This window comes from Triticum urartu, chromosome 6 (genome assembly GCF_003073215.2).
Source record: "Triticum urartu cultivar G1812 chromosome 6, Tu2.1, whole genome shotgun sequence".
Taxonomy (NCBI): Eukaryota; Viridiplantae; Streptophyta; class Magnoliopsida; order Poales; family Poaceae; genus Triticum; species Triticum urartu.
The window spans coordinates 97,265,482-97,289,718 of record NC_053027.1 but is presented as its reverse complement, the minus strand read 5'-3'; the positions used below and the strand labels follow the sequence as shown (position 1 = coordinate 97,289,718).

The following is a 24,237-nucleotide window of genomic DNA, read 5'->3' as shown; positions in this document are numbered from 1 at the left end:
CCCCCTCGGGCTCTCGCGACCGCGTCGCCCCCGCGGGCGACCGGCCGCGCCCCGGCTCCTCCTCCGCCAGCTCCCCCTCTTTCCCCCCTCCCCGCCGGCGTTCGCCGCCGGGCCTGGCCCGGGCGACGCTGGTGGCAGCGGCCCCCGGCCATTCCCCTCTCGATTGCTCTCCGGCGCGGGGCGGAGGACGCCGGGGGGTGTTCCCTAGGAGGCGGCGGTCCGGCGTGGCGGCGGGGCTTCCTGGCGCGGCGCGGGAGATCGGCTGGACGGCGGCGTCGCCGTTGGCGGCGGGGTGGCGCGGCGGCGCGGCCAGGCGGCGCCCGCTCGGCCCAGATCTGGGCCCTTCGGGCCCCATCTGGGTCTGGGCGGGCCGACGGCGGGTCGGGTCGACGGCGTGGCTCCCAGGAGGCGGGGAGCGACGATGGGCGTTGGGGTGCTGGCGGTGCTGGCGCTGCCCTGCTGCAGCGTGGCCGGCGGGGCTTAGCGGGCCCGATTCGGGCCTGGCCAGGCCAGGGGTGGCCTGGTATGCCCTGCTGCTGCGTCCGGACGGCGACCGCGACGGTGCCGGAGGCTCAAGCGTCCTACACGATGGCGGAGGAGGTGGTTCCCTCCCGCGCGGCTACGGCGCTGCTGCTCCCATCGTCCAACGCCTCCTCCTCGTTCTCTTGGCCTCGTGGTGGCGATCTCAGTGAGGCGGCGTGGGTGGCGTTGCAACCGCGGTGGCGCATGCTGGTGGGCGGTGGGCGGCGAGCTGGTTGGTTGGCTTTGATCCGGTTGGGCGGTGGGGTTTGGAGTTGGGAGAAATCCTTGCCGGATCTTCCGGCTCCGGTGCGGTGACGCCTGCGGGTGCCACCATTCCTCCCTGGAGGGTGTCGGTGGTCTTCATTCCCCTCTTCCCTCCGTGTGCCGGGGGAAACCCTAGGATACATCCGGGCAGCAGCGTTGTCGGCGTCGTTTCCTTCCTGGAGGTGCTGCTTGGTACACGGAGGATCGGAGCCTAGGATCGTGGTGGGTAGATTTCGGAGGGCGCAGCGGTTGTAGGTCATTCGCGTCTGTCGAGCTGCCGGTGCTGGCATTGTTTCTTTTTCTTTTTCTTTGGCTTGTTGTGCTGCTCGCCCCACCGTTTGCTCTGTAATCGGTGTTGGTGCTTTGGAATACAAAGCGGGGGGAAACCCTTTTTCGGTAATCGTCATTTTGGAGACTTGACCTCTTGGAGGGAGCACGTTTGTGGTGTCGTGGCTGGAGCCATCGGTAGTGCGGCGTCTGCGATGTTGTGTTCGTCTGGGACCGGCAGTGGTCGGCAATTGGAGCACTACTGACTTGCGGATGCCGTCGGGCGAGTACGATTGGTCGTCCTCTTGGGATTGGAGCGGCACTTGTCCGGTTCTCTTTAGACATGCCTTCTCTCACCGGCGTCAACGAGGTTGTCGAACATGCTTGTGGCAGGCACGACCGATGCGACAGATTGGAATGCTCTTTGAGGATATTGTGGCTAAGTCAAAATCGTCGGGTCATGAGCGCGACTAATGATGTATGATGATGTCGCGTTCGTCGGCAATGTGCTTTCTGTCTGTGTTGTGTTCTCAGGCCTTTTTTCATTCTCGTATATCTCGTGGTACTTTAGACCTAGTTTAGCTAGGTGTGGTGTGCCTTTGCGCAGGTTTTCACCCGATTTTCCTCAAATAAACCGAGCAGTTTCAGCCACCGGCTTCTTCTGCAATGGAGTCTTAGCAGTTCTCCTGCTAACTTTTCATAAAAAAATGTTACTAGTTTTGCTCATCATGACCAACCTATTTATTGCGTTGCTGCCCAATAGTACATATAGCTATATAGGTGGTGGCCTTCGATTACACTAATAGTGCTGTTTATGGCATAAGCTAGTAGTGGTAGGCTGGCATTGATAGCCTGGCTAGTTTTGGGCCTGCTGAGTCTTATAGGGAATTTGCTCACCCTACTGTTGGTATACATGGGTATGATATGTGTGGACCGTACCCAAATATACTAGTGCTCCTGGGATGGATTTCTTCTGATAAATAGTGCAGAATGGTACCATTTACACCACCTGATTTGCTTCCCATACTTTAATGCAGTGGCGAGTTAGATTCTGGAAATCAGAGTCAAATGGTCAATCAGAGAGGTGCATCATGTTTAGTCTTAAAATTTCGAATTATTTCATGGTTGTTTCTTGCATGATGGGAACTTTTTCAGTTTGGTGTCTTCTTTGCAAATCATGCTTCAGCCTGATAGTGTTCTGGTTTTCCTTCGTGCTCGCAACTCACTGTTGGTGCTACTCTCCTCTCAATCTATGCTTCAGCCTGGTAGTGTTCCGGTTTTCCTTCGTGCTCACAACTCACTGTTAGTATGTATAGTTCTTGTTACCATACTTAAATTTCTCTATTTTGCTATCACTTTAGGTACCGCTTTCATTTCTCAATTTGGTGAGATGTAAAGTAGCAGTTTTAATTGATCTTCAACACTGAAATTATTAACCCCGTTTACGATTTATAAATGCTTTACTTTTGATATCTTCATGTGAAATCATTTTTTTCATTGCCAGATTCTGTTTACTTGTTTTTCTTGTCATAAATAAGGGAAGTCTTTTTCTATTCGCTACCTCTATATATTAGGTCATAAATTTCTTTTTTACATCAGAGTGAAGAAAAAGAAGCAATTTTCTCCACCATCGATTATCTAAGTCCATTACAAAACTGAGGGTATGTCTAGCCAAAGAGTCTCGATAAGCATAATTGATCTAAGAGTACACCTAATCCAAAGAACACGCCAAATGCAATGGCAAACATGACATTGTAGCCTTGTTCCATGGAGCCTTTAGGCACTTCTACTGAATGGCACTTGTGAATGTGCATAGAGGCACATAGCTTCGGGTTTCCATCGAAGCTCGTGCTCGGAAAGGTATCAAACTGGCCTCCATGTGGAACAGACCCTTCCAGGTCACTATTGGAAATGTGGAATCTAGAAAGGAAGTGTAGATTATTCAGTGCACCTGGAATTGTACCAGTGAGATGATTGTTTGACAGATCTAGCACCTCCAGGTTTGTGAGATTAGAGATCGTTCGTGGGATCTCTCCAGACAATCTGTTGAAGCCCAAGATGAGCGACACAAGTGTCTTTAACTGTCCAATCTCTGGGGGTATCACACCTGTTAAGTTGTTGCCTAACCTAGAGTGTAATATCGAGGTAAGGACCGCTGTAAGTAGGCAGCTCAGAGCCCTTTGGGTCTAAACTTGTCGTGATTGTATCTGATCTTAGCACTGGCATCTCCATGAAGCCTGCTGGGATCTCCCCCTGAGGCCGTTGTTTGATTGATAGGTCTATGTAGAATAGGAAGTTTAAGGTGCTGATTCCAGCTGGAATACTCATTATTAAACAAGAATAACATCTCCAGATCTCTGAGATTTGATATCCATAGAGGGATCTTCCCAAACAACCGGCAATCTTCCATGCCGAGAACCTTAAGATTCTCAAAACCATCAATTGCTTTATCCCCTGGTATTTCCTCATTTCTGAAGTTGCTCCCAATAAGCAAGGTGGTGAGATTACTAGAACCATCGAGGATCTGAAGTGCACTCTTAATATTTGTGAAATCAGGTGATAGGATGGTTAGTGACTTCAGGTGACGCGCTCTGGACAAGAGCTGGCCATGTAACTTGTTGAAAGATAGCTGTAACACAGTCAGTTTGTTGCACAAGTAGATACTCTCTGGGATTTTGCCAGTGAAGTTGTCATTTGGAGACTCAAGCTCCTGCAATACTGAGTTGTCACATAGGAAGTGGATACTTCCTGAACTCAATCATGCTGCAATCTGGATATGGCCTGCACTACAAACAGATGTCCCACTCTGGATAAAGAATCTGCTGCGCCATTCTCCACTCCCTTCTTGTATATGATCTGAAATTGCAAACCCACCAGTTTGGACATTGCTTTGCGTTGCAGATCAGTTTTCAGTGTTTGGTCTTCCAAATTACAGAGACTTCTATGGTCTGTCAGGATTTGAAAAGGGCCACATTGCAAATATTGGAGCCACTTATCCACAGCCATGATCACTGCCAGAAATTCCTTTTCGTAGATCGAAAGCTTGCTGTTAAGGATTCCCAAAGCCTTACTCATATATGCAATGGGATGGCTATTCTGCATCAACACTGCACCCACCCCTGTGTCGCAAGCGTCTGCTTCGACAGTAATTACGGGCACAGTGAGATCAGGTAAAGCTAAGACAGCGGTTTGCAGCATAGCTTGTTTCAAAGCAAGAAACACTTGTGTTGCTTGTTCATTCCAGTAAAATCCCTTCTTAGTAAGCAGTTGTGACAGGGGCTTCGAGATCAGTCCATAATGTTTCACAAATTTGTGATTATAACATGCAGCAGGGGCTGGTGTCTCTTCTGACAGCTCCAAAGCAACAACTGCGTCATCTGACAGTACTTCGCCAAATTCTCCCCCCTCGATGGTAAGCAACTGGCCTGATCTCTTACACTGATGTTCCTTTGAGTATTTACCACCACATTTGAAACAGAGACCATTGGCATGTCAGATATCTCTTAATTGACATTCTTTGTTAAAATCGTCATCGCCTTGACGACGAGGCCATTCAGTGTGTGCCACTGCCGGCGCGATTGTCGCTCCTGCAACGCTTGGTGGATGTTTTGTAGTTGCTGGTGGTCGACTGCGAGGACGCTGATGTTCTGCCTCTTCTTCCTGAATTTTTGCCAAAGCCGCAGCTCGAGTAACACTAGTTGGAGCTTGCAGTCTAAGAGGACTTCGGATTTCATCCCTCAAGCCAAACACAAACTGAGTAACAAACCAATGAGTGCTCATCGCAGGATCTACAGAGAGAGCAAATGGTACATACACTCCTCAAACCGAGCCCTGTAGTCTGTGACTTAACGCAGTTTGTTTTAACTGAAGACTTTGGTCATCTGACCACATACTCAGTCCTGACCAAATTCAGTCACCAGTGCTCCCATGAACTCGTCCCAATTGGCACGCCCATGCAGACGCTTGTATGCTTGGAACCAAAGCGCTGCCAACCCATCCAAGGATGTATAGTGTCGTCGTGCTTACGCAGTGATGTTCCGGCACGCACGATACATCTAACATCTCGAAACATGTCAGGCATTGATCTATCCACAGGAGAGGGGTCACACCATGAAATTGAGGGAAATCATGTTGTGGCTGCCGCAGATGATACTCCTCATGCTCGATTGTGGTGTGGCAGGTGGGGCTTTCCTCCAGCTCATGAGGCGAGGAAGGAGCGGTGTGGTAGCCTGCCGGTTGCTGCTGCGAGATATGTAGCAGCGGCGGCATGGTTCCTCCCTTGTCGGCTTGTGGAGGGGCGGTAGGCTGTGTGATAGTGAACGGCGAGGCAGTCAACTTGCCATTGTCCTGGACGAGGTGCTTGATGCTGTCCATCTCGTCGCCAAATTCCTCCACCTTGCGCAGGCTGTGCACCTCATCGGAGACGGCCTTGATGCCGGTGCCCACGGTTGCGAACCGCTTCAGGATCTCGTTCAGGGTCGCCTAAATCCATTATTCACAGCCTGAACCTTCTCCATCATTCACAGTGGCAATACTGTGGCGAAGTCAAAGTCGTCGGGTCATGATCGCGACCTTGTAAAACACGACAATTAAGGCCTGATTCTATGATGCTATATAGGGTCTTAAATTTTTTCTGTGATTGTGCTACAACTTGGTTTGCTCAACAATATTAAACTTCTTAAGTTTCAACTAATACATTATTAAGACACATTGCACATAGATACAGAGATGTGAACAACATAACTGGATACTGGACCATTGCATACTGGATCAGATTACACTGAAGTGGGCTTAGCCGCTTAGCCAAAATATCTAAATAATACTAACTGGTCATATAGCACTCCTACCCCAAAGAACACACCAAAGGCTGTCACAAAAATGACCTTACTGCTGCATTTTTTTGCAGAAACGATGGAGATGGGAGCTGCTTCAACCGAACTACAATGGTTAATAAGCATAGGGCCACACAGCTTTGGGTTCCCATTAAAACTAGAAGCTTGAAATGTGCTCAGCTGGCCTGTTGTTGGAATAGGTCCTTCTAGGTCATTGTTAGAAATGTTGAACTCTGAAAGGAAGTGAAGGATCTCCAATGCTGCAGGAATTTCACCGGTCAGATGGTTATTAGACAAATCTAACCTCTGAAGGTTAGTGAGGTTGCCGATTGATTGTGGGATCTCTCCATAGAAGTTGTTGGAACTCAAGTTCAGGTAAAGGACTGCTTTCAGCTGACCAATCTCTTGTGGGATCACACCTGTGAATTTATTGTTACCGAGATTCAGCACTTTGCACCAATCACTGTTTATGCGGTATTGAAGTTTTGATGCATCCACAGCATAAATAAGTAGATCAAGGTCAACGAGACTTGGGTCCAAATAGATGGCAGGCTTATCTAGTTTTAGCATTGCCATCTCCATCAAGGTGACTGGGATTTTCCCAGAAAGACTGTTGTTTGATACGTCCAGATGGAAGAGGTTGTTTAGGGAGTTGATCCAGCTTGGCATTGGTCCAGTAAGTTGATTTTTAGATAATACCAGTACCTTCAGCCTTGTGAGCTTTGATAACCAAGTAGGTATTCTTCCAGTCAATGAACACTGGTGCATGGCAAGAAACTGAAGATTCTGAAAACCGTCAATGCTTTCATCTTGTGGCATGGCCTCATTCATAAAGTTTCTGCCAATAAGCAGAGTGCTGATGTTCCTGCAGCTCTTAAGAGCATGCAAAGCTTTTGTGATATTCGTAAAGGAGTTTCTACTAATTGATAGGAAGGACAGGTGCTTCAGATTGCCAATTCTTGATGAGATTTCACCATGGAAATGGTTGGCTGACAACCGCAGTGCAGTCAAATTGCTGCATGAGTAAATGCTTTCTGGAACTATGCCACCAAGATTATTCTCCATGAGATCTAAACTTTTTAGATTCTGTAGGGTGGCGAAGTTTACCTTCCCTAGATCTCCAGTGAGGTTGTTGATCTTCAGATCAATGGTTTTGAGATTTGCGCAGTTGCTCATAGTTGATGGCAGCTCCCCAGACATGTTATTGCTGCCCAAATGGAGCTCCTCCAGCCTCCTGAGCTGACCTATGGACTCTGGGATGGCTCCACTGAAACTGTTCCCTCCAAGGTCAAGAGTAAGCAGACTACTGAGTTTGACTATGTGTGCTCCATCAAGTTCTCCTTGTAAACCACCATTGTTGGGGAAGGAGAGGTACTCTAGCGAGGTAGCGTGGAAGATTTCAACAGGCAGAATCCCACTTAGGTGATTGTTGCCAGCCTTGAGCACTTTGAGCTTGGAGCAATTACCCAGTGTGTTTGGGATGTCGCCACTCAATTGGTTGTAGGAGAGGTCAAGCAAAGCCAAAGATGGCGAGCTAACGCAAAGATAAGAAGGTATGTGCCCAGTGAAGCTGTTATTGCTGGTGTTGAGCGCGATAAGATTCTTCATCACCTTCCATGTGGCTGATGGAAATTCTGAGCCGAACTGGTTGCTTGAGATGTTGAGTACCTGCAGAGGCCGGTCAGTGGTAACCAAGGACGGAAGCTCGGGCAGTGGTCCGTTGAGCCGGCTGAAGCTGACATCGAGGACGATGATGCTTCTGGAGAACATGAGCTCCGCCGGAAGACCACCGGAGAGCGAGTTGTGCGAGAGGTTGATGTGCAGCAGGCTGGTGAGGTTGGTGAGGAACGGAGAGATGGGCCCTTCAAGTCCTTTAGACTCCAGGGAGACCCCAGTGACGGCCCCATCTCCATTGCAGGAGATGCCTTCCCACTCGCAGCAGTCCGCGCCATTATTACGCCAAGACGTGGCGAGGCCACCATCACTCGACAGCCCGGCAAGGAACTGGAGGAGGTTGCGCTTCTCCTGCTCGGTGCATGCAGTGGCGGGAGAGGCTAAGAAGAGCAGCAGGAACAGCTGCAGCACGGCCGGAGGAACTGTGAATGAACACATTGATTAGTGTTTCTTTCCCCTTCTTGTTTTGCTGTTGTAGAATGCATGTAGTGGTGGTACTAGCTATCATCTAGCAGTGGATTTATTTGGACATCAGAGCTACTGAACACCATTCATAAGATTCCATATTTCTTGTCATGGGTGCACCTCAGTGCCCGGGGCCACGATCGGTCAGTGCACAAAGAGACAGTGACACTAGAATAGGAAAGCAACATCCGTGCCTACCCATTATAGCTATATTAAAACCCAATAAACTAGTTTATTAAGCTATCACTTAGTTATGCATGGATGGATTAAATAGTTACCGATTAGTCCAAAATTTTCAAGTAGCAAAGAATCAATCTATTATCTCACTGCCCCAAGTTTCATGTTTAAGCGTAAATGCCTGAAGAGAGTAAGGTTAACTACTAGTTTAGTCATCTTGCTTGACCTATTCATTTTATTGTCTTCCTCTACAGACTTAGTGACAGCTGGCATTGGTACCCAGGGCCGAGGGGGTACCAACTTACTTTTTGGCCCAGGGGGTACCAACCTAAATTTTGAAACGTGTTTCATGTCTATGGGAGATATTCTGCTCCACACTTATTCTGTGAGGTCATTTTCCGCCAGCTGTATACCATGATTAATACCCATCATTTTCCGTTTGAAAACTGCTTTATGGTTGTGTTTTTTTTTTCTCATGCTTCTTGTTATTGGATTATTCCTCTGTTCTTTTGTGGCAAAGAAGCTTTGTGCTTCAACTCCCTATATTCGGTTTTCCTCTTGTTATTTTCCTTTTCTTTTTTGGACAAAAAACAACATGTGGTTGTCTGCATATGCGATAGACATTCCTGCTTTCACTACTCGGCAGCTCGAGTTCACCTGTTAAACAACTGTTCTTGATTAAGTCTTTTTTCAGGACATTGTAATGAAAATTCATTTTTTTAATTTGCTTCATGCACTGCCAACCTCTCTTGCTAGCTAAAGGCAGCTAATTTGGCCTCAGATGCAGTTTGCAGCAATATTGTTGTCATGTTTTTCCGTTATTATTTTTGAACGTAGACAACTTTTATTGCCAAAGCTGCTCCTCTTCATAGTTTTGATTGATCTGTGCCCATATTTGCCCTACCAGCCAAAATTTCGGCAAGGGACGGCGAGACACGCCCTTCAAGTCCTCTAAATGCAAGGGAGACTTCAGTGACAGCCCTGTCTTCAGGCAATGCCTTCCCACTTGCAGCAGGCCGTGCTGTTGCCACGCCACGACATGGCGAGGCCACCATATCGCGACAGCCCAGAAAGGAAACGGAGGAGGTTGCGCTTCTCCTGCTCGGTGCATGCGGTGGCAGGAGAGGCCAAGAACAGTAGCAGGATCAGCTGCAGCACGACCGGAGGAATGGTGAATGAATGCATTGGTTGGTGCCCCCTCTCCCCCCTTTTGTTTTGATGTTGCTTGAAGAATCCATGCAGTGCTGGTGGTAGTTATCATCTAGTAGTGGATTTATTTGCACATCAGACCTACTGAACACCACGCATAAGATTCCCTATTTCTTGTCGTGGGCGCACCTTAGGACCCTGGGCCATGGTTGGTCGATACACAAAAGACAGTGATACTAGGATAGGAAAGCAACATCCCTATCAATTAGCTGTAGTAAAAGGCTATAAACTAGTTTATAATCTGTCATTTAGTTATTGATGGATCAAATAGTTACCGATTAGTCCCAAATTTTCAAGTAGCAAGAAGCCAATCTATTATCTCGCTGCCCCAAGGTTCATGTTTAAGTGTAATAGTTGAAGAACATATTGGAAGGTTAATTACTAGTTTGCTCATCTTGCCCGTCCTATTCATGGCACTGCTGCTCAATAATACATAGATATAGAGGTAATAGCACTACAGGTCCCTGAACTTGCACAACATGTGATGGTTTGGTCCTTATACTTGCAAAAGCAGATTATTTCATCCTTGAACTTGTCATGGAGGTGCAAGTTTGGTCCTAGGACAATCACAGCTCGCCAAGTGGATGCCAAGTGGACTAGCTGGTCAGCACGCCGCATTTTGCACTTAAGCCCCTGCCTTCTTCCCTTATCAACCCGCAGTGCACCACCAAGTGGCACCTGTGTTGGTATATTCTTTGGAATTCTGTTGAAAGGTGTATGCTGAAGCTTTTTGAAAGGTATATGCCCAGTTGAGTTTTCTGAAAGGTGCATGCTGAAGTTTTCGTTCGGCCTTCCATTGTCACCGATTAGGCCCTAACTAATTCCCTTGTTGCAATTCTTGCAGAATTGCTGAAAAACAGATAACCTGTCCACCTGTCTCTAGGAATGGAACCTGTACTTAACCAAGACTATTTATAAGATGGACAAAACATAACAGACCTAAACGGTCTTATATTAGTTTCCAGAGCTAGTGTTCTCTCGATGCGTCCGAAAGAATCAGATGAACCTGTACTCTTGTAGTTCCCCAAAAATAAGATGGAGAAGGGACGGCATCTTCTCTGTAGCAGCTGCTCGTGCTCTGTCAAGATAATAAGGTAGCACTAGTTGTGCTGTGATGAGCTAGTTAAACTAGTGCATGTTGACAAAGGGGTTCACCAAAAAAATTGAACTGAATGTTACTAGTAGACGGTCCAATTCTTCTATGTTGGGGTGGCTGGGTTTTATACTACTATATGCATTTTTCTTCGTTATAATCTACTACTACACGCCTGGCACAGGCAGAGTTTCCACGGGTCCTCGCTCGCAGTGTTTGTTAACTGAGCTGACACCTCACCTAATAACTGAACCAAAGCCCTTACTATACACGTCGCGTGTTCCTGTTTTGAGTTTTAAAACTCTGACGGAAAACAGCGACGGAGAATTGTTCAGAAACGCGTGGGCGTGGGTTTCCCCTGCCCTGGCAAATTACACTACCACACTCCTGCCCTGGCAAATTACACTACCACACTCGGTATTTTTCTCCTTTCATCTCTAAAAAAAGGAAGAACCCCGGCCTCCGCATCGATCAATGCACACAGACACGGCCAACCAATCATCGTTAATATGCATCGACAACTACAACATCAAACATTTGTCAAATCAAAAAGCCTAGATCACTACAGAACAGAGCATCTGCAATTTTCACAAGGCTAACTCGTCATCGTAGGCGTAGCAACCGCTGGCCACGGAGCTGATCTGCACCTCGCCGTCGTCGCCGTCGTCGTCGTGGATGACGTCGACGAACACGGCGTCCTCCTCCTCCCCGTCCTGCTCGGCCGGAACAACCGTCGGGAGGAGGACGACGTTTGGGTCCGCGGCCGGCGCGCCGTTGCGGCTGGCCTTGAGCTGGTCCTCGAACATCCTCTGTAGCCTCTTGCCCTGCTCCTCGATCCTCACCTGCAGCCTCCGCTGTATCTGCCGCCAGCAACACCAACCAAGTTAGACAAATCACATATACTTTTCACTGACAGGCATGCATCAGGGCCTAATTTTCTCTTTGGTACGTAGTATATGTGTATATATATGGCGACTTGGCAAGCACACCTCAACTGGGCATATACCTTTCAGAAAGCTTCAGCATACACCTTTCAACAGAATTTCAAAGAACACAGGTGCCACTTGGTGGTGCACTGCGGGTTGATAAGGGAAGAAGGCAAGGGCCTAAGTGCAAAATGCGGCGCGCTGACCAGCTAGTCCACTTGGCATCCACTTGGTGAGCTGTGATTGGTCTAGGACCAAACTTGCACCTCCATGACAAGTTCAAGGATGAAATAATCTGCTTTTGCAAGTATAAGGACCAAACCATCACATGCTGTGCAAGTTCACGGACCTGCAGTGCTATTACCTCATAGATATAGGTGGTGGTCTTTGGTTACGGACTTACAGCACTAGTTTTGTTTACCGCAAGTGTCAGGCTGGCATTGGTAGGCAGGCCCAAAGGGGGTACCAACCTACTAATGGTCTTTGGTTACAGACTTACAACACTAGTTTTGTTTACCGCAAGTGTTAGGCTGGCATTGGTAGGCAGGACCAAAGGGGGTACCAACCTACTAATTGTTGTGTTTTTCCCATGGTTCATGTCTATGGTGGTATTCTGCTCATAATTATTATGTGGATTTCCCACCAGCTCTTTGACTCTTTGTAGCAGATGAATACATATCCATGATTTCAGTTTGAAAAATTGCTTCATGGTTCTGTTTTCTGACTTTTTGTAGCTAATGAATAAATATCCATGATTTCAGGTTGAAAAACCACTTCATGGTTGTGTTTTTCTCATGCTTCCTGTCAGTTCCTCAGAAATCATATTAATGTCATTTCCTTTGGGAGAAGTCTTGAACAAAAGCAGAATTAATGGTACATATCACATATGCATCATCCATCAATGTAATATTCCAGATGCACAAAGAATGGCCATGGATTGTTCCCCTGTTCTTTTTGTGGCAAAGAAGCTTTGAGCTTCAACTTCCCGTGTCTGTTTTTCCTCTTGTTATTTTCGTTTTCTTTTTTGGATAGAAAAGTAGCATGTAGATGTCTTCCTATCCTGCTTTCACTACTTGGCAGTTTGAGTTCACCTGTTAAACAATTAGTCTTGATTATTTCCATTTCATTACATTGAAATTACATTTCATTTGTTTTTTTTTTACTTTGCTTCATGCACCGTCAACCTCTCATGCTAGGTAATTCTTTTCTGGCGACTAATTTGGCCTCAAATGCAGTCTGCAGAAGAATATTGTTGACATGTTTCTCCATTTTGATTTCTGAACATAGACAGTTTTGTTGCTAAAGCTACTCCTTTTCATAGTTATGTTTGTGTATACATGTATCTGCCAGACACAAATTCTTCTTGACAAATGGCACTTTTTCTGTTATATTTCACATTGCCGTGTCTTTCCCATGGATATGAACTCTTCTCTTCTTTTTCTTTTTTTTTACTATGGAACTGAAGTATTTTTTCCTGCTTGCGGGATCACCATTCTGTTTTTTGCGTGCCTTTTAATGTGCAAACTGTGTAAACAGTTCCTCCTCTTTGAAAACTAGTGTGGGTCAAAAGGTCTGTTTGGTTTGTACCTTTGTCGTGTCAAAAAGTTTGCTAGCCAGAATTTGGGTTGAGGTTTTACTTGCCAATCGATTGGCCAACATTGACTAGAAAATGCAATAACACTACTAGGGAAAAACCTAGCAGTAGCGCTGGTTTTGGGCCTAGCAGTAACCGCGCTATCTATAGCGTTGGTTGGCCCATGCTACTGCTATACATGGGTAGCAGTAGCGAGCATTGGAGCAACGCGCTACTGCTAATAGCTGCAGCGCTTTTAATTAAGCCGCGCTACTGCTAATCTAACTAGTAGTAGCGTGTTTCCTGTCCAACGCTACTAATATTTTGTTTTTCATTTTTTTTCCATTTTTAGTGTATTTATGTGCTGTTATACAAATTTTGATACAGTATCCAATTAAGAGATTGTTATGCTATTTAAGACTCAAAATAATCTAAGTGAAGTATAAGAGATCAATAGTTTCTATAAAACAAATCCACCACCGTGCTCTAAAAGATATAAGTGAAGTACTAGAGCAAAACTATATAACTCAAAAAGATATAAGTGAAGCACATAGAGTATTCTAACAAATTCCAAATCATATATGGCTCTCTCAAAAGGTATGTACAGCAAGGATGATTGTGATAAACTAAAAGTAAAGACTCAAATCATACAAGACGCTCCAAGCAAAACACATATCATGTGATGAATAAAAATATAGCTCCAAGTAAAGTTACCGATAGAAGTAGACGAAAAGAGGGGATGCCTTCCGAGGCATCCCCAAGCTTAGGCTCTTGCCACTCCTTGTTCCATAATCCATCAAATCTTTACCCAAAACTTCAAGTTACTGTAGTGAACTCATTCTTTATTTATATTGGTGTTAAACCTACTGTACTCCAACTACTCTATGGTTTATAAACTATTTTACTAGCCATAGATTCATCAAAATAAGCAAACAACACACGAAAAACAGAATCTGTCAAAAACAGAACAGTCTGTAGTAATTTGTAGCTAAGCAAGATCTGGAACCCAAAAAATTCTAAAATAAATTGCTGGACGTGAGGAATTTATCTATTAATCATCTTCAAAAAGAATTAACTAAATAGCACTTTCAAATAAAAATGGCAGCAGTTCTCGTGAGCGCTAAAGTTTCTGTTTTTTACAGCAAGATCAAGACTTTCCCCAAGTCTTCCCAACGGTTCTACTTGGCACAAACACTAATTAAACACAAAAAACACAATCTAAACAGAGGCTAGATAAATTATTTATTACTAAACAGGAGCAAAAAGCAAGGAATAAAAATAAAATTGGGTTGCCTCCCAACAAGCGCTATCGTTTAACGCCCCTAGCTAGGCATAAAAGGCAAGAATAGATCTAGGTATTGCCATCTTGGTTTTCAACTTTTTAGCGGAATCAAGCTCGAATCCGGGAGGTTCTTTACGTTTCCCTTCATATTCTGAAATTTTTGGATCTAACGAATCCAACCTCTTATTGCAAAGGGTAATCAACATATTCATGAGGTTCAAGAGACTTTTGTAAAATCTTGGTTACTTCGCAAATTTTCTCAAAAACTTGCGTTTCCTCTTGGGTATGATGAGGCCCCTTTTGTTGAGGTAGAGTTCCTACTATACCTTCTATAATTTCATGCGCAATACTGGGATCAATTTCAATAAAATTTCCTTTGGTAACGCAATCCAAAAGTTGTCTATGAGACATATTTAGTCCAACATAGAAATTGCGAAGCAAAATTCTAAAATTCACCTCTAGGGTACAGTTACGATAAGATTCCATCATTCTAAACCAAGCATCTTTTAAATTTTCTCCTTGTCTTTGTTTGAAGTGAAGAACCTCAAACTCGGGAGACAAAGGAGCAGATAAGGGACTAGCCATAACGACAAGCAAACGGAAAAGAGGCGAACGAAAAGAGAGGGAGGATAGGGAGAGAGAGAGAGAGGGCGAATAAAACAGCAAGGGTGAAGTGAGGGAGAGGAAAACGAGAGGCAAATGGCAAATAATGTAATGCGGGAGATAGGGATTGTGATGGATACTTGGTATATTGACTTTTGCATAGACTCCCCGGCAACAGCGCCAGAAATGCTTCTTGCTACCTCTTGAGCACTGCGTTGGTTTTTCCCCGAAGAGGAAGGGATGATGTAGTAAAGTAGTGTAAGTATTTCCCTCAGTTTTTGAGAACCAAGGTATCAATCCAGTAGGAGGCTACACGCGAGTCCCTCGTACCTGCACAAAACAAATAAATCCTCGCAACCAACGCTATAAGGGGTTGTCAATCCCTACACGGCCACTTACGAGAGTGAGATCTGATAGATATGATAAGATAATATTTTTGGTATTTTTATGATAAAGATGCAAAGTAAAATAAAAGCAAAGTAAAAAAGCAAAGGAAATAACTAAGTATTGGAAGACTAATATGATGAAGATAGACCCGGGGCCATAGGCTTCACTAGTGGCTTCTCTCAAGAGCATAAGTATTCTACGATGGGTGAACGAATTACTGTTGAGCAATTGACAGAATTGAGCATAGTTATGAGAATATCTAGGTATGATCATGTATATAGGCATCACATCCGACACAAGTAGACCGACTCCTGCCTGCATCTACTACTATTACTCCACTCATCGAGCGCTATCCAGCATGCATCTAGAGTATTAAGTTAATGAAAACAGAGTAACGCCTTAAGCAAGATGACATGATGTAGAGGGATAAACTCATGCAATATGATGAAAACCCCATCTTGTTATCCTCGATGGCAACAGTACAATACGTGCCTTGCTGCCCCTACTATCACTGGGAAAGGACACCGCAAGATTGAACCCAAAGCTAAGCACTTCTCCCATTGCAAGAAAAACCAATCTATTAGGCCAAACCAAACTGATAATTCAAAGAGACTTGCAAAGATAACCAATCATACATAAACAAATTTAGAGAAGATTCAAATATTGTTCATAGATAGACTTGATCATAAACCCACAATTCATCGGTCTCAACAAACACACCACAAAAAGAAGATTACATCGAATAGTTCTCCACAAGAGAGGGGGAGAACATTGTATTGAGATCCAAAAAGAGAGAAGAAGCCATCTAGCTAATAACTATGGACCCGTAGGTCTGAGGTGAACTACTCACACTTCATCGGAGGGGCTATGGTGTTGATGTAGAAGCCCTCCGTGATGGATACCCCCTCCGGCGGAGCTCCGGAATAGGCCCCAAGATGGGATCTCGTGGATACAGAAAGTTGCGGCGGTGGAATTAGGGTTTTGGCTCCGTATCTGATCGTTTGGGGGTACGTAGGTATATATAGGAGGAAGGAGTACGTCAGTGGAGCAACAAGGGGCCCACAAGGGTGGAGGGCGTGCCTGGGGGGGGGGGGGTAGGCGCACCCCCTACCTCGTGGCCTCCTCCTTTGTTTCTTGACGTTGGGTCCAGTCTCCTGGATCATGTTTGGCGAGAAAATCACGTTCCCGAAGGTTTCATAACGTTTGGACTCCGTTTGATATTCCTTTTCTTCGAAACCCTAAAATAGGCAAAAAAACAGCAATTCTGGGCTGGGCCTCCGGTTAATAGGTTAGTCCCAAAAATAATATAAAAGTGGATAATAAAGCCCAATAATGTCCAAAACAGTAGATAATATAGCATGGAGCAATCAAAAATTATAGATACGTTGGAGACGTATCACCAGCCCATCCAAGATGCCCGCTGCTGGTCACCACCGACACCCAGTCTGGCCAGGAGCACCAAGGGTTGCCTCGGCTGGTTCCGCTCAACACCAACAGCTGCTCTGTCGGACCTGGTGATGTTCAAGTCTGGAGTGTTGGAGGCCGAGGGAGTCCTGGATTAGGGGGTCTCCGGAAAGCCGGACTGTTGGACTATGAAGATACGAGATTGAAGACTTCATCCCGTGTCCGGATAGGACTCTACTTGGCGTGGAAGGGAAGCTAGGAAATACGGATATGCATACCTCCTCCTTTGTAACTGACCTTGTGTAACCCTAGCCTCCTCCGGTGTCTATATAAACCAGAGGGTTTTAGTCCGTAGGACAACATACAATCATACCATAGGCTAGCTTCTAGGGTTTAGCCTCTCTGATCTCGTGGTAGATCAACTCTTGTACTACTCATATTATCAAGAATAATCAAGCAGGACGTAGGGTTTTACCTCCATCAAGAGGGCCCGAACCTGGGTAAAACATCGTGTCCCCTGCCTCCTGTTACCATCCGCCTTAGACGCACAGTTCGGGACCCCCTACCCGAGATCCGCCGGTTTTGACACCGACATTGGGCTTTCATTGAGAGTTCCTCTGTGTCGTCATCATTAGGCTTGATGGCTCCTTCAATCATCGATAGCGATGTAGTCCTGGGTGAGACTTTTCTCCCCAGGCGAATCTCTGTATTCGGCGGCTCCGCACTGCGGGCCAACTCGCTTGGCCATCTGGAGCAGATCGAGAGCTACGCCCCTGGCTATCAGGTCAGATTTGGAAACTTAAACTACACAGCCGACATCCATGAAGATTTGATCTTCGACGGATTCGAGCCCTTGCCGAGTACGCCGCACGGTCACGATGAGCATGATTTAGCTCTACCATCGGGCAGTGTTCGGGAGATCGCACCGGTGACCGCTCCGACCCTCAATTCGGAGCCAATTGCACCATCCAGGGACGGGTGGATAGACCCCGCCACGGAGGCCACATTTTCATCGGCGATCGAGCCGAGTATCGACCTTACCCTTCACAAGAGCCGTGACGCCAAACTGCCGGATTCTTCCCCGTCCACGGACTCCGAACCGCCTGCGCCCGTGCCTATCGAATCCAACTAGGCGCCGATCATGGAGTTTACCTCCCCGGATATCTTTCAGCGCTTGCCCTTCGGCGACATACTGAACTCATTAAGGTCTCTCTCTCTCTGTCAGGAGAGCCCTGGCCGAACCATGTCCGGCAGAATTGGGATGCGGATGACGAAGAAATTCGCCGCCCACCCACCACCCACTTAGTAGCCACTGTCAACGATTTGAACGACATGCTCGACTTCGACTCCGAAGACATCGACGGTATGGATGACGATGCAGGAGACGAAAAGGAACCACTGCCCACAGGGCACTGGACGCCCACTTCATCATATGATGTATACATGGTGGACAAACCCAAAGAAAATGACGACGAGGAACGGGAGGACGCAGCGAAGGGTTGTTCCCTCGAGAAGCAGTCAAAGCGGCGGCGTAAGCGCCGCTCCAAATCCCGCCTCGGCAGAAATAGCGATCATATAGACCTAGCGTTAGAGTCGGGTGAACCATCGCCCGACCACGGCAACACGGAGAATCAAACCGAGCAACCGACTCCGTTGAAGATAATAGTCCGGACGACATCACACCGGACAGGCACCCGAAGCAACAGAATGCCCATCAAAGGATTGTTGGCACTGCGAGGAGTCTGAAAAAGCAGAAGCAAAGGCTCAGGGCTGCACAAGACACACTCAGAATCAGATGGAGTGAAGTACTCAACACTGCAGTCAAGTACGGCGGTAATCGCCACACCAAGAGCTACCCGAAGCGAAAATTGCTACCTGAATTCGATGAGGAGGCCTTAGATCCCCCGCAATTAAAACACGAAATGGCCATCCGGTCGGATAGACGACCTCGTGGCCAACATAGAGTAGCAAACGACGCCGCACATAAGCTAGTACGCGATCCACGCAAGGGCTCGCATCAAAAGGACGACGCAACCAGATCCATATACGGGCCACGCAAGCGCGCTCCAGCATGCAATGCAACACAACAAACATCCAAAAACCATGGTACACCCAAATACAGGGGTGCCGCACACCCCCTATGTTTCATCGATGAGGTGCTGGACCATGAATTTCCAGAGGGATTCAAAACCATAAACATAGAGGCGTACGACGGAACGACAGACCCTGGGGTCTGGATTGAGGACTACATCCTCCATATCCACATGGCTCGAGGAGACGATCTCCACGCCATCAAGTACTTACCCCTCAAGCTCAAAGGGCCAGCTCGGCACTGGCTTAAAAGCCTCCCCGAAAACTCCATTGGAAGCTGGGAAGAGCTCGAAGATGCTTTTCGGGCAAATTTTCAAGGGACCTATGTCCGACCACCGGATGCATACGATTTAAGTCATATAACTCAACAGCCCGGAGAGTCAGCCCGAAAGCTTTGGAACAGGTTCCTCACTAAAAAGAACCAAATAGTCGACTGTCCGGACGCTGAAGCCTTAACAGCTTTCAAGCACAGCATTCGAGACGAATGGCTTGCCACACACCTCGGCCAAGAAAAGTCGAGAACAATGGCAGCATTAACAAGCCTCATGACCCGCTTTTGCGCGGGCGAGGACAGCTGGTTAGCCCGATGCAGCACCAGCGACCCAAGTACATCCGAAGTCAGGGACGGAAACGGGAATCATGACGCAGCAAAAAAAATGCCGGAATAAAGAAGACAACCCGAAGAGCACGGCGGTAAACGCCGGATTCAGGAGCTCTCGGCCAGGTCAGCAAAAGCTGCCCTCCAAAGGCAACAGAGACGAATTGTCCAGCCTAAACAAGATTCTGGACCAAATATGTCAGATCCATAGCACCCCTGATAAACCTGCAAATCATACCCATAGAGAATGTTGGGTCTTCAAGCAGTCCGGCAAGCTCAATGCCGAACATAAGGGGCAGGATACACCAAGCGAAGACGAGGACGAACCTCGCAAGCAAAGCACTGGGGAACAGAAGAAATTCCCACCAGAGGTCAAAACAGTAAACGTGTTACACGTGACAAAGGGGAGAAACAAAGTGGCACTCCTAGAGACACATGCTCCAGGGCCTATCACCACGGAGTTCTGCCACTGGTCGTCCCAACCGATCACCTTCGACCATCGAGATTACTCGGCAAGTATCCGGCGTGCAGGATGGGCTGCCTTGGTATTAGAACCAATAATTGACGGATACCACTTCACACGAGTCCTGATGGATGGCGGCAGCAGTTTAAACATGATATATCAGGACACAGTCCGTAACATGGGGATAGACCCAGCAAAAATTAGCCACATCAATACTACCTTTAAAGGAGTAACGCCAGGCCCAGAAGCCCATTGCACGGGCTCCCTGCTACTAGAGGTTATATTCGGCTTTCCCGATAACTTCCGCAGCGAAAATTTAACGTTCCATATCGCTCTGTTCCAAAGTGGCTATCAAGAACTACTCAGACGCGAAGCTTTCGCTCGCTTTAACACAATACCGCATTACGCTTCTCTCATGCTTAAGATGCCCGGTCCATGTGGCATCATTACAGTAAATGGAAATATTGAGCGCTCCTGGCGCGCGGAAGACCATGCGGCTGCCTTGGCAGCTGCACACTAAACGGCCTCACCAACTAAAACATCTGACAGGTCGTTAAGACCACGAACGCGGTTGGACGAGTCTGGCACATCTATATGTAATTAATACAGGTTTGATGGCTATACCCCTATTACAATACAAGGGGCTCAACGCGCGCAAACAAGTGACAATTAGGCTCAAACTTTACTCATTTCGAACTGTACATGGTTTATTTAGTATAAACTACCTTTTGCACGACAACTTTTCAACTAAGTTCCTCTCTTTTACAGATGACCATCATGTTATACCCGTTCAGGACATGACACAATGGAGACACAGGCGCAGACGTGCAGCAGGGACCCGTTCCAAGGATTCTTTTTAGATTAAGACCCTGCGTATACTTTTTTTACTGTCTCTTGTTGATACACATCCCTCGGATTCTCAGTACAATTGAGAAGGATGCTGACGTATTGGCATGTGGTCACGACAGAATATTGCACGTACCTGGACACCAGGGGCTTATTACAAAGGGCACTGTTTAGGCCCGGTTTACATCATAAAGACCGAATACCTTAGGGAGTGTTCGGCGTCACGAGTTTGGCCTTATATGCATCAGCTCCGAATCATGTCTTTGGTCAAATGTTGGGTTTGCCCGGCTCCTGTGTTTTGCTTCCTTACGTTCCGCTCTATCGGCTAAGGTGGCACCAGGAGAACTACTGCGATTGTGCCCTGGTTCATCCGGACGAGCACCTCAGTAGAGAAAGCCGAAAACTGACTATCATGATATAGCGCGAGACTGGTCAACCACTCGATGACCTAGCAGAATCTTCAGGATTCCTCCGCCTTAACGAAGGCCCGTTTCCCGGCCAGGCATGTACGCGCCCCGAATCCGGATGAGCGCGGAGCCACCAGGGGCTATATAGTAGCCCCACTGTCAAACTCCTCTGGCTAAGTGAAAGTGTAGCATTATAGTCCGGTTTCCTAGTTCTCTACGCTATCACCTCCTTAATGGACCAAGACGTTGGATCAAGTGTGAACATGCGTCTTCTGCGAACACCCCCGCATTATATGCGTGGGGGCTGAAGCCGACGACTGCCATCTTTCAGGTTATATATATATACATAAACGGCCGCACAGGAGGCATCATAGTATTTTTGGGCAAAAGTATAAATACACCCTTGATAAATTCAATAAAACATTGTTTTTACAATGGGAATACATGTCACTCAAACATAATATTCTTCGAGCACTGAGCCTCTATTAAAGGAGCGCCTTCAAGAACTTCTTCAAAGTAGTGCTCGGCAGCCACTCGGCCTATGGCCGAACCCTGTGCCGCAACAGTGGTGGCATCCATCTCCGCCCAGTATGCTTTGACACGGGCAAGGGCCATCCGTGAGCCTTCTATGCACGCCGACCTCTTTACAGCATCGATGCGTGTCACAATGCCAAGGAATTGTTGCACTAAGCTAAAGTAGCTATTCGGCCTTGGCCCTCCTGGCCACAAATGATCCACAACAGACCTCATGGCCAGTCCGGATAATCTATGGAGCTCGGCCCAACCGGTCAATCGCTCATTTAGCAACAACGGACGGACTGGAGCGTGAAACTGTGACCAGAACAGCTTCTCCACTTCAGGATCTTCCTGATCCTTGAAGTACTCGGTCGCATCCGCAGCACTTGCAGCCAAATCCATGTACGCGTCCGCAGAGCTCCATAGCCGGTCCAGAGGAGCATACTTCGGATCTCCGAACTTAGTCCGCTACAAGAAGGGCTTCCCAGACACAATGTCTGCAGCTTGATTCAGCTCCTCCTTCGTCGCTCTAATTTTGGAGCGGGCTTCCTTGGCAGCCACCCGGGCCTTCTCCAGGTCTGTCGCCTTTGCCCGGTTTTCCTCTTCAAGAAGCCGGTAACAGTCAGCAGCATCTTTTAACTCCACGACCATCTTGGCAATTTTTTCCTTGCTCTCGCAATGTGCGGCCTGTTCGGCCCTTAACTCTTTGGCCGCCTATAAAGCGGCCGCATTGCTACTCCTTGCTTGCTCCTTGGCTCGGGCAAGCTCCGCCCGAAGGGTCTCCACGGTGGCCGCTCCATCTGCAGTCACAACATATTAAAGATACTGGCATCATGCTGATCTTATTATGTGACGATCACCAGAAAAATCACTCACCCCGTGCCTCATCAAGCCGCTTGTTGACAAGCACGATGTCGGCATCTGCCGCATCTAGCTGCTGCTTTAGTTCGGCAAACCCATCAGTCTGGCTAGCCACCAGAGCTTCAATCACCTGCACATAAAGGCGGTTTGGTTATTACCTGGGACTATGATCCTCTGTTTGCCGCCGTTCTTGACGACAACCAGAGTCTCAGGGGCTACTATCTGCATAGGCATACCTAACGTATGCGATACTATTAAAGGCATACATTATTTTACGTACCTCGAAGCCTTTCAGCAAACTCATAGAAGCTTCATGCAAACTGCTTTTGGCGGATGAAATCCTTTCAATTACCGTACCCATTAGTGTACGATGCGCTTCCGAGACGACAGCTTTCCCCAAAAGATCCTTCAGCGCGTCTGACCGCACACAGTACGGACCCTTGCTGTCACTCTCCTCAGGAGCCGGATACTGGGGATGCCGGACAGCCAAAGGGTTATCCTCTGGCAATATTGGATCCGGAGATACCCTTCACGATGACACTTCAAGGTCGCCCTCTTCTTAAGCCGGGGAGTCCGGGGGAGGCGTTTCACTCTCCATCATCTTTGGAAGAAGATCCCCCGAAGATGAACTCTGTCGAGAAGGGCTGCGATCCGGACTACAATTTACAAGCATCGGTTATTGTCTTCAGAAGTAAGGTAGGATATCTTCACTATTAAGTACTTTCTGATTACTTACAGCTCGGTAGAGGGCTGATCCCCGCGCGGACATTGTGCGGCAAGAATACCCTCCAAGGCAGGACCCTCTAGCGGAGATTTCTTCTCCCGTTTGGAAACTTTAGTTTCCGGCTCTTCAGAGGTAGTCCTCTTCCTTCCCCGGGGAGAGAGAATGTCAGATTCTCCCCCTTGGTTATCCTCCCTCGCGGAGGCGCTCATTCCCTCGATTGGAATAGGTAGCGATGGAGGCTCGCTTTCTCCCTCTTTATTCCCCCCCTTCATCTTCCTTTGAGGGCACTAGACAAGGTGCTGGCTCGAGCATGTTTTCCAACACCGGATTGTCCAAGCCTTTAGGAAGGGGGGCCGAACACCGGATCATCTTCGCCTTTGTTATCCAGTCCTGGTCAAAGAGCGATTCTTCAGAATGATGTCATGATAAATAAAAGGACAGTGTGTTTGGCCATGGGATTACTTACTTGGGCAGCGGGGCGGTTGCAGCTCAGGCCCATGTCCTCGCTAGTATCCGGACACTCTATTTGGGGTCCGAAGAACGATTTGTACATCTCCTCGTGCGTCATGCCGAGGAAATTCTAAATAGTGCGCGATCCTTCCGGGTTGAATTCCCACATGCGGAGGGGCCGGCGTTTGCAAGGCTGGACTCGACGAACCAGCATGACTTGCATTACCATAACCAGACTAAAATCTCCCTCGAAGAGATCTCGGATACGGCTCTGCAGTATTGGCACGTCCTTGGCTGGACCCCAGCTCAGCCCCCTGCTGATCCATGACATTAGTTGTGGTGGAGGGCCCGAGCGAAAGGTGTGGGGAGCTACCCACTTGGCACTTCGGGGAGCTGTGACGTAAAACTACTCCTGTTGCCACAATCCGGACACCTCTAGAAAGGAACCCTTTGGCCATGGAGCATCAGCAATTTTTCTTATTAGAGCACCTCCACACGCTGCGTACTGCCCCTCGACCGTCTTCGGCTTCACATCGAAGGTCTTGAGCCATAGGCCGAAGTGTGGGGTAATGCGGAGGAAGGCCTCACAAATGACAATAAATG

General features: G+C 47.4%; 1 protein-coding gene, 1 long non-coding RNA gene and 1 pseudogene across 2 annotated transcripts; 1 reads left to right on the top strand and 2 right to left on the bottom strand.

Annotated features, from left to right (window-relative positions):
• Positions 1-613: 613 nt before the first annotated feature.
• On the bottom strand, positions 614-5,812 carry LOC125516611 (annotated as a pseudogene).
• LOC125515780 (receptor-like protein 2) lies at positions 5,785-9,840 on the bottom strand. The gene is made up of 2 exons (XM_048681281.1): positions 9,109-9,840; positions 5,785-7,999 (listed from the first exon to the last, which is right to left on the bottom strand). Exons 1-2 carry the CDS (start codon positions 9,254-9,256, stop codon positions 5,853-5,855), a joined length of 2,295 nt encoding a protein of 764 aa, XP_048537238.1. The 5' UTR covers positions 9,257-9,840; the 3' UTR covers positions 5,785-5,852.
• LOC125515783 lies at positions 9,261-12,368 on the top strand. Its single transcript, XR_007287126.1, has 2 exons — positions 9,261-9,388; positions 12,191-12,368. It is a non-coding gene; the product is annotated as an uncharacterized LOC125515783 (long non-coding RNA).
• The last annotated feature ends 11,869 nt before the right edge of the window (positions 12,369-24,237 follow it).